This window comes from Pholcus phalangioides, unplaced genomic scaffold (genome assembly GCF_987345545.1).
Source record: "Pholcus phalangioides strain wild (caught in Gottingen) unplaced genomic scaffold, Ppha-v1.0 ptg000020l_1, whole genome shotgun sequence".
In the NCBI taxonomy this organism is placed as follows: Eukaryota; Metazoa; Arthropoda; class Arachnida; order Araneae; family Pholcidae; genus Pholcus; species Pholcus phalangioides.
The window spans coordinates 12,143,427-12,161,678 of NW_028301613.1; the positions used below are offsets into that span (position 1 = coordinate 12,143,427).

General features: G+C 36.7%; 1 protein-coding gene across 2 annotated transcripts in view; it reads left to right on the forward strand.

Moving 5' to 3' along the window:
• Window positions 1–18,252, forward strand: part of LOC149070978 (diacylglycerol kinase theta-like) — an 87,359-nt gene that overhangs the window by 25,672 nt on the left and 43,435 nt on the right. For both annotated transcript variants that reach the window (XM_089248364.1, XM_089248365.1), the window contains exons 2-9: window positions 484–563; window positions 8,009–8,111; window positions 11,641–11,729; window positions 13,031–13,156; window positions 14,224–14,380; window positions 14,902–14,991; window positions 16,048–16,142; window positions 17,652–17,718. In XM_089248364.1, coding sequence (XP_089104490.1) covers window positions 484–563; window positions 8,009–8,111; window positions 11,641–11,729; window positions 13,031–13,156; window positions 14,224–14,380; window positions 14,902–14,991; window positions 16,048–16,142; window positions 17,652–17,718 — 807 coding nt within the window. The remainder of the gene's footprint in view (window positions 1–483; window positions 564–8,008; window positions 8,112–11,640; window positions 11,730–13,030; window positions 13,157–14,223; window positions 14,381–14,901; window positions 14,992–16,047; window positions 16,143–17,651; window positions 17,719–18,252) is intronic.

An 18,252-nucleotide genomic window follows, 5' to 3' on the forward strand; every position in this document is an offset into this window, starting at 1 on the left:
ATTGAAAACACCTAATTGTAGCATTGTAGAAAATTTGGTAAGTTTTATGCCATAAAATTGGCAATTTTGCTATAATTTGGTGGCTATTTGGTGATGACAATTGGCGATGTCCCATATTTGAGAATCAAATTCTCCGTATTTTTCTCGAGGAAATATGGTCACCCTTTCTAGGAGGCTTTGGCTTGACTTCTCATTCAGCATATTTCTTGACTATATGACCCCTATTTTAACATTCACGATTTTTTTTTTAATTAGCACTTCCGTAAATGTTTATTTTTTGAAATTTATCATATTCATTGGTTTTAAATGGCCTTAAGTTGCTATCAAATCAATTTGAAGAATTAAATTAATAACTTAACATTTTTTTCCAGGGGAGATGTGCAGCCCTGTTCAGGAGCCACCGCTGAGTTTTAAGTATGCATGATAACCGTAAACTAAAATATTTGCCATCTTTACTAATTTATATTTCTTTAACCTTTCCAGTGTGCAACTTTGTGGTTCACGAAAGATGCTTGAAAACGGTGGTGTCACCGTGCTCGACAATAAAGCCAGGGACGATTAAAGTGAGTATATTAGCTTATATTTATGTATTATTAAAAAGATAAAGGGACTTCACACACTCTGTATACGGGCAAAAAAGAAAAAAAAAATCTCCGGATAATCAGAAGATCCGGAGGGAGGGTGGTGGTGATAAACCTCCTCAAAAAAAGCAGCAAAAATGTAGAAATAGTTATCCCATAAAATGCGAGATGATTCCACGAACTTGCATAATCTATCGTCCCTCCCAAAGCATCTCTGGATCCGCATCACTACCTAAAAATCTACCGTAAAAAACCAGTAGTTCTTAAAACTTTTTCCACGCACCTATACCCAATAATTCCAAGTCCGTGAACCACTTCTGTTTCATGTGTACTTTCATTTTGTTGGCAAAGGGGAACCCTTTTCCCCCGTGAAAATAAAATGAAAGACAATTTACATTCCCCATTAAAAAGTTTCGCCTCAGAGAGCAACAGGCCTATAACGGTAAAATCTTCAAACATTACACTTCACTCATAGTTCGAAAAATATGTGGTAGATAGCAGCAACATAACAAGCATTACACAGAAACAAGCTTCACATTAGATTCACAACACAGACACGCACATTCCAACATGTACCAATTCGTTAGACGTTCCGCAGAGGAATATGGACGAGGTACATGTTCGGTTTAGTAGTAGTAGTAGACCTCTTTACAAAATAATATTCGGTAAGTAATAATAATGTTTGTTCCCTCATCAAAGCTCACTGGCTTATCCTGAAATCTCTCCAATGGCTCTAATAGTTTATTTTTTTGATGACAACATGCAATCCCAATTAAGACGACAATTTTCCTTCGAGAAAAATTCGGAAATTCGCCAATCGTTGCCAAAAACGATGTTAAAGCTGAGAAAAACAGCGTATCTTCACTGAAATACTGAACTGAAAAATCGCCAAATGGTGGGAAATGAAGCGCTTCTGCAACTCGCAATGGACTGAAATGTTATTAATGAAGGAAACATCAAACATAGGCTGACCATATTTCCTCGAGTTAAATACGGAAAACGCCAAATGTCGCCAAAAGCGATGCTGAAGTTGAGCAAAGTTGCCATTAATGCTAGATATCGCTGAAAATGAAGAACATCGCTTTGTAGCAAATTGCAGTGGATTTAAATGCTGATCCCTTAGGCGCAACAATAGTGGACGATGCATGTTGTTCGTATATGACTTGTGTCGTATTTACTTATACTTTATGTTTTTTTTATGTAATGTATATGCATGTGTGTATGTTAATAAATTTCAGTTTCGTGATTTCAGTAAAGAATTGGAGTTTACTCACAGTCCATGTTGAAAGAACGGGGAAGAAAAGGTGGCCATTTTTATTTTTTTTTAATTGAAGGTGGCCAAAATCACAGAAAAATGAGGGTATTTCCTTCAAAAAAGCGGGTTACGAGGTCATCCCGATGAATCAGAATGAAATATTGTAATTGATAAGTTGAGAAAATAATTGTAATCCCTAATTTTCTAAATAATACCGTAAAACCCCTCTTAACGGTCACCTCTTAGATGTGATTACCCCTATTTTAAGGCCAAATAATTTTCCTTTGAATAACAAAAGTATGCATTTCGAACCCTTGATTAAAGGCCACCCCTCTTTTACGGACACATTTTTTTTTTATCCCTCCGGTGACCGCAAAAGAGAGGTTTTACTGTATTAAAAAAAACAAGTTTGTTTCGAAAAAATTCGGGTAATTAACTGGACAATTTCGTTAAAAAAAGTCGGGATTGCCAAAATTACGGGGCATTTTGGTAGGTTTTTTTTTTTCATTTGAGGGAAAGGTGTGCAGAAAAATTGAATCGATTAACGAAAAACAAAATATATTCTGAATTCTCGAATCATCACAAACGAACTTATCCTAAAATTCCCATAATTGGCAGTTTCGTGAAAATTTTGATTCATATTGTTTCATAATCGGCAGGTTTCGTTAAAAATTTTTGGCAACTAGCAATGTTCCGTAAAGTCATCTCTTCGTTTATCAACTTAATTCGTTCCCGAAGTCCATTAGTAAGCCGAATTGCTTGTAAACCGAAACAACTTTTCCTATAAGAATCAATATAAAATGAATTCACAAGTTCTTCGCACCTCGAAGTTTTCTTGTGTCAATTTTTGCAGCAGTTCCTGACGTGCATAACGTGAAACCAACGAAAATCATTAAAATAATAATTTACTGAAAGAAATAACCAGTACAGAGTATGGAAGAGGTGCTAGGGCCATATCGGGTTTCATTTATACCATCTATTATTCCAGTGTCAAAGCCCTCAAAATCTTTGTCCGCAAAACAATCTGGGCACAATATCCTCTAAGCCAAATTTGAAGTTTCGTAAAAATATTTACGGCTAGGCTTTGTCCATGGTAGCAAATGTAATACGCAATTAGCAATGTAGAATAATGTTTTGAGAAATCATTGGGGGTGTTAGTTTTATACGAAAAATTACTGTAAACATTTTTTGAGAAAGTTCTCCAACAAACTCTTTTCTCAAAATGGGGAAAAAAATTTAAAAAATAGTCACGTGACCATAGACTTCTGAAATATCCTCGAGGTGCAGTCCTTCTCGTAACACATCGAGCTTATATTACTGGAGGGAGCATCGAGTCACCGCGACGGCAGCGACAAGGAAATCCCTCGACTCGTTGAATAACACAGTTCCTGCCTGGCAACTTTTCCCCATTGAAATATACAGTTCAGTCAAATATTCCGCTTTAAAGATGGAAAAAAAAGGATTTAGAACTCATCTAAAGATAAGAAAAGAGATTAAATTATTCATTTCATTAATAGTGGAATAATTTCTTTCATTAATGCTGAAATTATTTCTTTTATTAATGCCTAAATTATTTCTTTTATTAATGCCTAAATTATTTATTTTATTAATGCCTAAATTATTTATTTTATTAATGCCTAAATTATTTATTTTATTAATGCTGGAATCATTTCTTTTATTAATGCTGGAATTATTTCATTCATCGATTCGGAAATTATATCTCATTTATTCTGGAATTATCGCTTTCATTAATTTTGTAATTATCACTTTTTCATCAATGCTGAAATTATCACTTTTTCATCAATGCTGAAATTATCTCTTTCATTAATTCAAGAATTTTTCTTTCATTAATTTTGGAAATATCACTTTCATCATTCTGGAATTATCTTTCATCATTCTGGAATTATCTTTCATCATTCTGGAATTATCTTTCATCATTCTGGAATTATCTTTCATTGATGCTGGCATTATTCATCGAGAAGAAATATAAGTTTTTCTACACTGCTCAAAACAATTAGGGGAACACATGGTTTTAACAAAATTACGCAAAGATGTATACCGATAAGTAACATAAAATGAATCATCCATAATTTAAAGCCTAGCAGGAAACGGAAGAAGAAAACTTCATATGCAAATCAAAGTTCATGACGTCAAAAACCAGAAAAAGGAGATAAGGGCAGAAATCGGGATGTTGCAGAAACGTCTGTTTTACTGCCGTAACTGTGAAATTCGATTGCGCAGTATTTTTTTTGAGACAAGGTGACTTGAGGATGTCTCAACAACGTGATTTACCGGAATCCATGGTATGGCGTGTTATAGGCAGACTGGAATCCGGGCAAACACAACGTAGTGTCGCGGACGCTGTTGGAGTCGCCAGAAGTGTTGTTGCAAGGCTGTGGAATCGATTCCAAGAAACAGAAAATGTTAGACGTCGACCAGGGCAAGGTCGGCCACGCGCCACTACAGCAACCGATGACCGGTATATACGGTTAACAGCCCGTCGAAACAGAACAGAGAATGCTACGCAGCTGCAAAGACGGTTGCTCTTGGCGACAGGACGAAGGGTGTCCAGCCAAACAGTACGTAATCGGCTTCATGAGGGAAGGCTCTATGCACGTAGGCCAATGGTCTGCGTTCCGTTGACCCCACGCCACCATGCGGCCCGAAGAAGATGGGCTGCTGAACATCGAGATTGGGAGCAATATGATTGGAGCCAAGTGCTGTTTACAGACGAGTCCCGATTCAGTCTGGAGTGTGACACCCGACGTGTTCTGGTATGGAGGAACAGGGGCACTCGAAATAACCCCGCATTCGTTCGTGAAAGGTCACAATACAGACGAGCTGGTTGGATGGTATGGGGCGGAATCAGCACAGGCGGACGTACGGACCTGCATATCATTCGGAATGGCACTTTGACAGCCCGAAGGTATGCAGACGAGATACTGCGACCTCATGTCATCCCTTACGCTGGAGCCATTGGAGATTCCTTTGTTTTCCAGGATGATAATGCCCGACCGCATAGAGCTCGTCTGGTGGAGAACATGCTTGAAGCTGAAACAATACAGCGTATGGAATGGCCAGCGTGCTCTCCTGACCTGAATCCACGCATTGGACGACGCATTGCTGCGCGACCAAGGCCGCCTATTACTGTCCGAGACTTGCAGATTGCACTTCTTGAGGAGTGGAACTGTATTCCCCAAAGTCTGATCGATAACCTCATCGTATCCATGGCAAACAAGTGTGCAGCAGTCTTAGCTGTTCGAGGAGACCACACGCCCTATTAAAACTCATGCATCATGTCTAAACAGTACTTTTTCTTATCGTTTACATGTAACCAAATTGTTGCCCAAAATCATCTTTTCATGTTTTTTCCATATTTTCAAAGAATTAAAGCTTAATTCCAAATTTTTTTACGTATTTTTTCTGTATTGCGCATTGATACGCGTGTACTATCCATTGTATGCCAATACGTGGCTGTCTCGCACGGTTTTCTTCACTTTTTTGCTTGCTCCCCTACTTGTTTTGAGTAGTGTATTTATCCTCTAGTTTTCCTTTAAGGAATTATCGTTTTCAGTAATTTTGAATTTGGAATTATCTTTCCTTCATTCTGGAATTACCTTTCATTATTACTGAAATTATCTCTTTGGAATTATTTCATCGATTCTGAAATTATTTCCTTTCGTTTATTGGTTTAAACTCCTATTTATGCCATCAGACGTGATATTTACCTTTTTTTTGAAGGACATACAATATAACCAATATGGCGACTTCCTGTGAGATTTATGAAAGAAACAAATCTAAATTAAAGAAACATAGAAATGAATAGTTTTTTCTTCTTTTTAATAGGAGCTAGAAATGTCGAATTTTTTTCTAACTTCAAGTTACCGATCTGCCTGTTTTTCCTTCAAAAAATGCTTGATTGAAGCTGCTGTTCTTCCATGTAATTTATATGTGCCCATAACTAATTTCAAAACATCCTGGACTATATGGATTGATGCAATTGGATAATATAAGACAATACGGAGACATTAATTCTCATATTTTCCCTCTTGAGAAAATATAAATAAAAAATTGAAATCAATGTTATTTCATGAATATCCACCTCAAAAGTGGGTCTGGTTCATTATTTTATATTTAATTTTCTAGTCTTCGTATCTCTAAATGAGCTCAATATTTCGAAAACCAAAGATTCAATTCAATTTTTAAAATTATTGATGTGGTGGGAAACCCCACTAAATATTTCCTCATTTCTACTCTAAAATCGGCAATTTTAACCCAGTTTATGTCCCTCAGGAGTAATGCTGATGACGATTATGATGTCTATTCCAAAAGCCTAATTAGAAAATATAACGGAGGATTGTGTGTGTGTTTTCACCGAATCACGTGATCCTCCGACGAATGATGTTTCAGACACCGTTCTCAGCACTACCGAGATGCAGACCGCTGACATCATACACCCCCCAGTAATATAAGCTCGATGGTTCGTAAACTAACACTAGTTCGTAAACCTAATCATTTTTTGCTGTTTGTTAAACCGAGTGTTGACTGTACTGTATTTACATACCAAATTTACCGCATTTTCTTTCAAAAAATATGGTCAGCTGATTCTTATAATCACTTTTTTTTCTCGATTACTTCCCCCCCCCCCCAATTATATTATGTCAGCTGGTTGCGTGTGGAATAAATGAACTGGTCATAACCGTCCATAACATTTGTTTTTGTTGTTTTTTGATTTCATTTGGCTGCTGAAACCCTGAATAACCAAGTCAAGTTTGATTTGAAGTTGATTTCACAGGTTCCAGGTGTTTCATTAATTAATATAAAAACCACTAAAGTTTTTTTAATGCTTTTCCTAGTTCTTTTCGACCCTTCTTAACCTGTTAAAATTCTGTGCGTAATTGGCGTCATGGTGCGGAGCAAGTATTAATGCATGTAAAGAATCACCGAAAAGAGTTTTCATAGAAGCAATGAGGGTTTTCACATGACGTCATTCATCCATCAATTAAGTCACTGAATAATTTTTCAATTTTCTTTAATTATTTCCTCAAAATGATCTTTTCCTTCAAAAGACACATGTGAAAGAAATGTGTGTATAATATTGGGGATGCATAGCAAACATCGGGCATATGGCATTTTACTGGTGAACCGTTGATCCTAGAGGCATACTTACAATTAGGAAAAGTTTCCGAATAATGTGTACAACTCAGAAATGTCATTCATGTTGCAAGGGGTTGTATAGGTGTTAAAATAAAAAATTCACTTTTTATATCGTCCCTATGTGTCCCAAAACCCAATTTGAAAGTTGTTGCCCTTTTTCTCCTAGTGCATGGTTCGGTTGATCAAGCTATATTTGTTGCTATGTGTACGTAGGTGGTTGCATGATAAGAGGAAAAATTTAAGGAACGACTATAGTTATAATCCCTTTTTGGCAGTGTGTTCCCCCTAAAGTACCAAAGGATGTTTACAGGTGTCTAGCACACCAACCACTTGGTGAATTTGAAAATAAAGGCTGCCATTTTGAATCAGCAATAAAACTGTAGGTTCTAGTTTTATTCGTTCTCGTATGTCGAAAATGACCGTAGTGCGACAAAAATGATCAAATGCTTGGACTACTAAATACAAATATTCTGTATAAAAAAGTCAACACTAGGCCACATGACAAGGTTAAAGCATGAGTCGTGACAAAGAAGAACAAAGAGGGAAAAAAGAAAACGCAAAAAGATGGCGTTTACTATCATTATTAGGAAGAATTCAAACATGCATAGAAACAGTATTTTAGAAAATCAAAAATAAAATTATATCAATTAAAACACACACATGCCAAGAGAAAAAAATGTCACGAAATCAGAAAAAAAACCATGGTCTTCTATCAGTTGTAAGAATTCAGTACCTTCGTGTGAGGACGGCCTGTTGTTTGTCTATTCCGTATCGCATCACTGTCATTCCATTGGGGGGGAGGGGGGTTGAAGCATGACAACACCAAATTTGGTTTTCGCAAAGTGTGCAGTGGTTTCATTTTTTTCTGTGGCTCTCGTCACCTTCTTCATTGGACCACACCAAGTCATCAGAAATTATTGATGAATATTGAATGATGAATGTTTTTTTATTTCCTTAACCTGTTTCTAAATAACTGAGAAGCTCATATGTTAATACAGTTGTTTTTGTTTTTCAGAACCCAGTTCCTCATTGCTGGAGCGAACCAGGTCATCTGAAAAGAAGATTCTGTAATGTATGTAGGAAAAGAATCGAAGATAGTCTCGCTGTCCGTTGTGAAGGTATATTTTTTTCCTTGTGTCAACAATTTATTTCAATATTGTGTACACATTGCTTTCACTGCTAGAAAATGCTGATTTTCCAACCCTCCATGCATTTTACACGATATACATAGTACGTCAAAAGTCTGTTAAAACTTTGGAAATTAATTATTACTCACAAATGATAACAAAATGAGTTGTGGTTTCCACAAATTGGATTAGAGAGATATTGAATTTTTTTAATTAAGAAAATACTAAAAGTCTATAATAGTTGACACTGATATCGAAGGCAGATTTATGGTTTTGCTGCCCTTCTCCCATTCTAATCTAATGTTGTTTATCATTCATTTCTTGAATTCGCTACCCTGTGATATAACCCGCTTGCCCACCCACTCCTGTAAATACACCTGTTTCCAAGTCTCTCTTAGAAACAGGTCTCTAAGTTTCTCTTTTGGTTAGTTACATGCTTGCGCACTCTTTCATTCACACACACCTGATTCTTTGCTCTCTAGGTCTTTCTTTTGATCACTCACTAACCTAGTCCCTCACTCTTTAGGCCACTCTTTTGCTCACCGAAGTGCACACTCTTTTGGTAGCTCACTCTGTTATGGTCCTCCTCACACTCTACATCACTCTTTTGGTCATTCACATGCTTTCTCATGCTCTTGGTCACTCCCATTCTCACACTCTCTAGGCCACTCTTCTGGTCATTCATATTCTTGCCAATGCCAAGTTACTGTTTTGCTCACTGACATGCTCACACACTCTTTTGGTTGCTCGCTGACCTGGTCCGTCACTTTCTAGATCACTCTTTCTGCCATCCACATACTTACACATGCTCTTGGTGATGCTTGTGATTCTTCACTGACTTGATCCCTCACTTTTTAGGTCACTCCTTTGGCCATTCACATGTTTGCACACCAGACCACCCGATCCCCTGCTTTCTAGGTCACTGTTGATGACTGAAGTGCACCCACTCTAGGTCACTCTTTTGCTCACTGAAGTGCATGCTCTTTTTTTTGCTCATTAATCTGGTCCTCCATGCTCTAGGCCTTTCTTTTGATTATTCACATGGTTGCAGGGCTGTTTTAAGAGCATCCTAGCCCTTCCCCCCTCCCCGGGAAAAATAATTTTTCTGAGGCCCTTAAAACTGCCTAGAAATACCAACTAACCTATTTGCATGTTTAATATTGAAAATCTTAACTAGAGGCCCTCTCTGCACCCAAGGCCCCAGGGCCATGCTCAGGTAGGGCCCATGTGTTAAGATGGCACTGCATGCATGCTGACGCTCTAGGTCACTCTTTTGGTCATTCACATGCTTGCTGCATTCTAAGCCACTCTTTTGTTCACTGGCATGCTCACACACATTTTTTGGTCACTCCTTGACCTGTTCCCTCCCTTTGCAGGTCACTCTTTTGGTCATTCACATGAATGTACACTCTCTAGATCACGCTTGTGACTCCTCATTGACATGGCCCCTCATTCTCTAGGTCACTCTTTCTGTCATTCACATGCTTGCACACACTCTATATCATTCTTTGTTCACTCGCATGCTTGCAAACTCTCTAGATCCCCCTCCCCCCATAAACCAGGGTTGTCAAATTTGCTCTCTGGGTAGATATCCATTTTCCTGGCTGGGCTGGAGTTTTTAGCCTAAAAACAATGTTTTTTTTGCGGAAAATTATTTGTTTTCAAAGAAAATGTGTTGCTCCCACATTAAAATTTTATTTTGAGGTTGGTTTATGTGTTTCAAAAATTGCTGCATAGTGCAGTGTTTAAAGTATGTATGTTATTTAAGTACTTTTTAAATGATTTTTTAGGAGCAAAAATGTGGTAACAATTTCTTTGAATCACACAAACACACTTTTTTATAATACTTAAGGTATCCGACTGCGTTGAAAACATCATTTTCGAAGAAAATATGGATTTTCATTTTTTTTATTTTTTATAAAAGCTCTATTTGTTGTGATTCCAAAACGGGCCTTGCTTTGTTTATATGATGCTTAGAACCAAAGTTACATTCACTTTAGTGTTGCGTTTTTACATACAAGTAATACGCGAATAAAGACTTTAAACGTGTTTTACGAAGAATGCTATTTTTGACATTTTACTTGACTTTGTGACATGATTTGTAAAAATTGATTCATTGCATCCTTATGAAATTTTAATGTGATATTTTGCTATATATTGTTGAGATTATGAACCAAAATCTAAGGTCTATCACATATATTTTTTGAATTACAGTGTTTTATAGACAAAATGTAGGATGAAATTTCAAAAAATTCACACGTACTTAAACATATTTCGGTGTAACTTATGAACATATCATGCAATCCTTTATATTTTGGTTCATAACCTGCAACATTACTAGCCAAATGCACTGTGAAAATCACAAAGCATTTCATTAATGAAAGTTTTTGCAATCGTGTTTCGAATATCACATGAATTTTGCCTAAAATTTGACATAAAAACGACTTTTCCATAGAAACTATAATAGATAGACAAAAATTTGTCACTGTTTTTGACCATTTCGAGACACTTTGTATCAAAAAATGTATTTAAAGTTCACTCCAGAACCATTTTAAAGAAAACTGACAAGAAAGGTAGTCTGATACCTTAATTTTTCTGGTTACATAGCTAAAGGTTTTATTTTCAATGGATCAAAACACTTTTAGGTACATTTTCTGCAGTGGTTTGAAAAATTTGGAGAAAAAAAAAATTCAGGCATCACATCTTGATGTTTCAGAATTTTCATTATTTAAATTCATTTATTTTACAACCGCCAATCTTCTTGCTGCAGTTCTGCATGTTCAGATACAATTACGCAGATGTGGGTGTGTTTGTGTGTGATCAATTATTCCTTTATTGTATGGTCAATTTTATTTATCAAATGCATAGTTCAACATACACGAAAAATGCATATTTAGACATAATAGAAGATGTACACATAAAGGATGTACATTAGGGTGGGTTGAAAAAATGAAGTTTTTATTTTCAAATCGCTACAGTGCGGAAAAGTTGCTTCCTTTAATAATAAGAAAAACAATGTAAAAAATTTTGAAATTGGTTGATATCTTGCAGTTGCGCATCATACTTTAAGTTTATGGAACTCAAAGAAATCTAACACCTTTCTTAAATTTTTTAATATTAGTTAAAATTCTACGATCCGCACGCAGAAGTTTGTTCTGCTTATTTTATGGTTCAATAAAGTAAAATAAATGAAAACATCATTAATATTTCAATGAATATTGGTTGTGCCACTTGTTCGAAAAACGGAAATTATATCCAAATTTTTGCAAGTTTCATTGTGCAGCTTTTCTCCCGTTTCAAAAACACCCATAATTCATCACAAGGAGGTAGCTGCAAGCACACATTTTGGCTCCTTGTGTAATGTAGAGGGAGCAGTTAACGTATGAAACACCCAACCCACATGCTCCCCCTTAATTGCAGTCCTGCTTATATGCAATGTTTTTACACATCAAAATGCTGGTGACATGGTTCGTAAGGTATATATGTAGGTGTTAAATTTTTTGTTGTCTTCTGTTTGCAGTGTGCGAGTACTGTGCTCATGTGGAGTGCCAAGACTTTGGTGTTGCTGACTGCAAAGAGTGTGCAACATATGTTCCAAGTAGAGACCTTGTAAGTAGAATTTTATTTTGTCCTAGAGTGCATCTAATCAAAATCTAATTGCCATCTATCAGGATAAGTTCCGAGATTACTGATTTCATTGTGGATACGGTCTGTTTTTCACATAGGCAAATGGCGCATGTGCTCAAGGCCCACAAATTTTCAGAGCCCCCCAAATCGGCTGCTTTTTATATTTTAGGCACAACCCACATGCCTTCTTCTCCTGCATATGCCTCTGCCTCAAAGAATTGTCTATACTCATTCAAAAATTATAATGAGTATATAGTTATGTTGATTTACTTAAAAATTCATATTTCAAATTCCAAAGATGTAGAAAATGCAGTGAAAACTGGTACTTCATGTAACTGACTGCAGTAACAGTAACTCAAAGAAGACCAAATATTGGGGGGGGGGGGCTACTACAACTATTACTAAACCATACTTGCACCTCGTCCATATTCCTCTGCGGAACCTCTAACAAGTATAGTGAAACCTGACGTGAAGTTTTTATGTTGAGTGACCAAGTCAATGAGTGAGTTAGGAAAGGAGCAAGAGTGGAAGAGTTAGTAAGTGAACAAGTTAGGAAAAAAATCCTAACATGGTTTAAGTGGCTCTATCATTCCCAGTAGTAGTGCCTCAAGAGGCATGAATGCAAGCGGATCTTCCCGTAAAAAAGTCTCACCACAGAAGCAAGAAGCCTCCAACAGTAAAATCTTCAATCATTGCACTTTACTCATAGTTTGAAAAATTGATAGCAGGTGACAGCACTACACAGAACAAGCATTACACAGAAACAAACTTTATGTCAGGTTCACAATATGAACACGCACATTCCAACATGTAGCAATTTGTTAGAAATTCCACAGAGGAATATGAACGAAGTGCATGGGGTTCAGTAGTATTAGTGCCTTGCTCGCTTAATCAGTCTCCCATTAGGGCACTCGCTCGTTCATTCTTGCTAACTTACTAATGCATTCACTCACTTGCTCATTTCCTCAAATTCATGCTTACTGACTTGCTCATTTTTGCTTGTTCACTCATTCCTTTATATTACATGCGTGCTCACTGACTTACCCATTTGCTTATTCACTCACTAGTCACTAGCTGTTGTCTGTGAATTTCCCATAAATCATTTTGTTGACATAATTTTCACAAAGAGCAAAAAATGACATCCACAACATATGATAATAAAATACACTGGACATTCAACTGAGTGATTATTTATTAAATCATTCCCTTCCTGTTCCACATTTTTTATATCATTCAAATGTTTGAAATTTGAACATTCTTTTCTTTTTAAATACTATCCTCAGACCATCCAGAAACATCACTGGAGGGAAGGCAACCTACCAGCCAATTCCAAGTGCCAACACTGTAAAAAGACGTGCTGGTCTGCCGAATGTCTTGCAGGCATGCGCTGTGAATGGTGTAATGCTACGGTATGGTTTTTTTTTCTGTGCATGAATACAACTAATCTCACAATATAATTATATCAATCCAGGCAGGTTCAACGGTGCTCTTTAATTTAGTTTTGTTATATAAAGTGTAGCATTCAGTTACACATCAACACATTATTAAACGCCAGGGGCGTAGCCAGAAATTTCGTTCGGGGGGGAGGGACCACTTTCATTTCGGGGGGGGGGGACCAAAGTGACAGAACAATGGATTTGGCCATCTTTTTCCCTTTTTTGGGTCATTTTCTCACATTTCGGGGGGGGGGGGGGGGACCAGACCCCCAAGTCCTCCCCCCTGGCTACGCCCTTGTTAAACGCTTGCATAATGGCGATTCATAATAAACAAAATTGGAACTTGCATTCAACCCCAAAAACTGGTTTTTCATGGCAAGATCACCTCAGCCACATCTTGAAAACTGGTTTCTGAGCAGCTCAGAGCAGAGTAGCACTGTGAGTGTGGAACCGGTTTCATATTTCATTTCCACAAGTTTAGCAGATGAAAGCAGAGTTTTCGTGACATCTATGATCCTCTGGCAGCAACAGCTAGTACTGATGTTTTATTAAGTGCTGACATAATGGATTGATACATTTCCGCACCTCTGAAACATGGCTATCAGCTTAAAAGGCTAGAAACATTGATTAGGTCAGTCCAGAAAAAACAGGGACTATCATTCACTGTCCGATTTTGATATTTTCTAGTCCCGGTAAAGGAGATGTCTGCAATTTAATGTACACAAAATCCTTGCAAATGATAAATCCTTTGTTGCATGAGAAAATCCAGAAGCACCAGCCTCTTTTGTTGATTTTAGAATTATTTTTTCTCCTACAATCTTTTCTCTATCAAATATGTTGAGTAGGCCTGTTGTGTTACTTTCAGAAGTCCCACATATTGTGTCTTTTGATTTTATTACATGCCTCTTATTTTTTATCTACTCTCACAGATGGATTAAATCTTAAAAATATTACATGTCTTGTTGTACCAAATGCATTTTGGATATCACTGTTCACAATGTTTATAGAAACTCCATGCTTTCCTTTTTTTTGTTGAACAGGCTCATGCATCTTGTCATAACAACCTGCCAACAGAATGTACATTTGGGTGCCTGGAAAGTATTATGCTTCCTGCGGCAAGCGTCAGCATACCCAGAACCGATGTTCCTCTGGAAACTATCATTGGTGCTCAGATGAAACGCAGAGAAACACTTTCACGTAAGAGAATGTTTTGCTCAATTTGCAACGTGTCTATTGAATCAGACTTTCCACCAAATGAAACTTTAAATATCAGACTTTCTACTAAATCAAACTTTAAATATGAGGCTTTCTACCAAAACAAACTTTAACTATCAGGCTTCATACCAGGTCTTTCGACAAAATGCAACTTTAAGTATCAGACTTTCTACTAAATCAGTAATATGTTAATATCTACCGAATAAAACTCTAAATATCAGATTTTCCACCAAATAAAACTTTAAATATCAGACTCTCTACCAAATACATTAGAAAACATGACATGCGCTAGACCATAAGACTTAAATTTGCTAATTGTACAACATGTACCACTATAATTTTTTGCAGCTAATCATTTACATGCATGAAAAAGAGGGTTTTGTTATTTTACTGGTCATATGCAATATTCCCTGTTCGTGCACAACTAAAACTGTGCATATATTATAATATTGATGATATATGCAATGCATATACTCAATTATTGTTATTAATCTTTGTCACAGCAAGGAGCATATCGGAAGAATTTGCATCCTCTAGTGATCTAAAATCAAAAGACTATGATGAATATCTTGCACAAAAAGATAAAGATGAAGGTGAGAATCTTTTTCTTCATTCTTCCATAATTTTATCCTCCTGTAGTCAGAAGAAAAAATTCTTCTCTTTCTCTTTGGGGCCATTCAAGCATTATGTAAGCAGATTTTCAGCCATTTTTGACCCCTTACCCCCCCCCCCCCCTTGTCAGCAAAATTTTGTCAGCAGAGCTTGGAATGTTTCATATCTTCAGAAAGGTGTGGTTGATGACGTAAGCAACCTTCAAACCCCCCCCCCCCCTGTCATCAAAAGTCAGCAAATCCGAAAACCCCCTCGATGCTGACGTAATATTTAAATGACCCCTTTGCACAGTATGATATCATAAAGTGCTTGCTTCATGTTTACATAGTTTTCTCTAAATCTTGTCCTTAACAAATTTCAATTATGGTATATAGAGTAGAGTGTAGGTTTTTGCATTCAGCGCCGAGGTTAGAAGACAGCCATGGGGTCAATAGAAATTTTGACTTCTGCACATTCAACAACTGTAATAAGGGGCGCGGTAGCCCGGTCGATAAGATGCTCGCCTAAAGTACCAAAGGATGTTTTGAGGTGTCGCGAGTTCGATACCCGGTTCGTCCTTGTCAGAAAACTTTCCTGACACAGGGGTACAACAAAAAAACGGCGACTTGACCGCAGCAAAAAATTGCTACCGCAGGGAGTCCCCCATCGAGAGGTTAGCTCACCAACCTCTCGATGAGTATAAAAAAACAAGCCTGCCATTCGGAATCGGCGATAAATTGTAGGTCCCGGTCTAATTAGCCCTCGTGTGCAGAATATGACCGTGGTGCGACAGAAATTATCAAATGAACAACTGTAATAAATATTTTTAGCTTAGATCATAATGCAATTGATATGATATTCTCTCTGACAATCTCTACTACTCTGCTACTGTTTCCACTGAATATGACTATCCCAGTTGTGTGCAATGAAATTTTTAGAAGTTAAAATTTCTTTTGATTCCTGGAATCTTTTTACTATCAATTATTATATATATATATTTTTGATAGCTCAATCCTGTCCTATCTCCGAAGTAATTATAATATCATTTACCTTTATAGAAGTCATCAAGGTTTACGATGGAAATGGGTCTATAAAAAACCGTACATTTCGGACAATCACAGTTTCCAGGAATGCTGCAAAAGAACATATCGTGGTCAGTCTCTTTCTAGACTTCCTGTTGTCATGTTCTATTTTTAGTTTTGATGGGTTCTGTATCAAATATTTTGTACAAAAAATGTGTTTAATATGCAAAAATATATTTTGTGTATGTATCGTGTTATGATTTCATAATGAAAAAACATCAGTTTCAGTGTGTAACGATTTAAAGTACACACACAGGAATATCGCAGAGGTACGTGATTAAGTGGTACTTTGATAACTGTGCAAGTCTTAATTAGCATGAGTAAGGATGCTGTATACAATTGGGCACGGTAGCCCAGGTACCAAAAGGATTTTTGGAAGTGTTGCTATTTCGATACCCAGTTCGTCCTTGTGAGAAACTTTCCTGACACAGGGGTACATCAGAAATGGCAACATGACCACAGGAAAACATTGCTACCACTGGGAGCCCCACACTGAGGGGTTAGCGCATCAGCCTCTTGGTGAGTATAAAAAAATTATGTCATTCGGAATCCGCAATAAATTATAGGTCCCAGTCTAATTAGCCCTCATGTGCGGAAAATGACTATGGCTACAGAAATGATCAAATAATTGAAAACAATTCATTTCTACTATACATGCATTTTTTAGTTGGTCTGCAAATTATTTCTCCTATTTCTATGTTTATCAGTCCTCAAATTGCTTTTCTCATTCATTTATTGTTTGCAATTTATTTCTCTTATTTATTTATTTACTGCCCACAAATTATCGTTCCTGTTTATTTACTGTTCATAAATGTTTTTTTCGTGCTTATTCATTTATTAAGGGTCTGCAAATTATTTCCCTTAGTTGCCTATATGTAGTTTTTGTCAGTCCATAGATTGTTTTTCCCCAGTTTTCAAATTATTTTTCATATTTATTTATTGTCTGCAATTTATTTCTCTTATTTATTGTTTACAATTTTAGTGGCTTCTCGCCACTTTTATACCATGCGATGGTGGAATGACACGATGCTATTAATATTGGTTCTAATGACTATTGAAGACCACCTTGTTGGTATCTAAATCATCTGACTCAAGAGATAAGACTTACAATTGCAATTCAACTATTCAAGTTTAATAAACATCATCAACAACAGAACATTGTTAGTTTAAAACACATGACCTGTCAGCCATTGTCTATAAAGCACATGTTAGTGCTCTAGCCCCAGTGCTCGCAAGCGATTGTAGTTCTCTACTTATATACAGGTTAAGTGACGCCACACTTGCCTTGGTGTTTATTTATTTACTGTCTGCAAATTATTTTTCTTAATTATTCTTATGTATTTTTTGCTGGTTTGCAAATTAGTTCTCTTATTCATGTATTTTTTGCCAGTTTTATTCTATTCTAAAAACTATTTCTCCCATTTTTAACCAGTCTGCAGTTTTGAAAAGATTAAAGAACACTAGTCGAGATACAGAATTACTTTGATCCAAAAAAAAAGATTACTTTGATAATGCTTCTTAATTCTGATAACCACATGTACTGCTGAGTGTGTGCATAATTTATATTGTGTTGTTTTTAGGCTACAGCTCTGAGGGCATTTCATATTTATGATGATCCCAGACTGTACGCCATCACAGATGCATATGGTGAGAATTGTTTTTGTTTGTGAAACAATTAAGATTCTCATGAAATTTATGTAAAATCTGTCTGAGCTCATTTGCAGAATACACCTACTCAAGCTTACACTATCTTAAATCTAAATGTCACACACTTTAGGGTGCAGTAGCCCCGGTCGATAAAGTCTATTCTGACAAAGGATGTTCAGAGGTGTCACAAGTTCAATACTCAATTTCTTCTCAGAATCTTTTCTGACAGGGAGGTACAACACAGAAATTTGGACAAGATAACACCAGAACACATTGTTACCAGAGGTGCATTTACAGGGGAGGAGACTAAGCAGGCCCAGGGTGGCATGTTCTTATGGGCAGCAAATTTTGGGAATGAGTGTCAAAAAAATGACCATGTATGTGGTCAAGTAGGAGGGCCACAAATTTATATAGCCCATAGGCAAAGAAATGATAAATCATTTCTCTGCTTAGAGAGCAAGGGACCATTCCAGTGAGGGACCAAAAGATTGATCTATTGAGCTAGGAATAAAAATGGTGTGCAAACATGTGTGA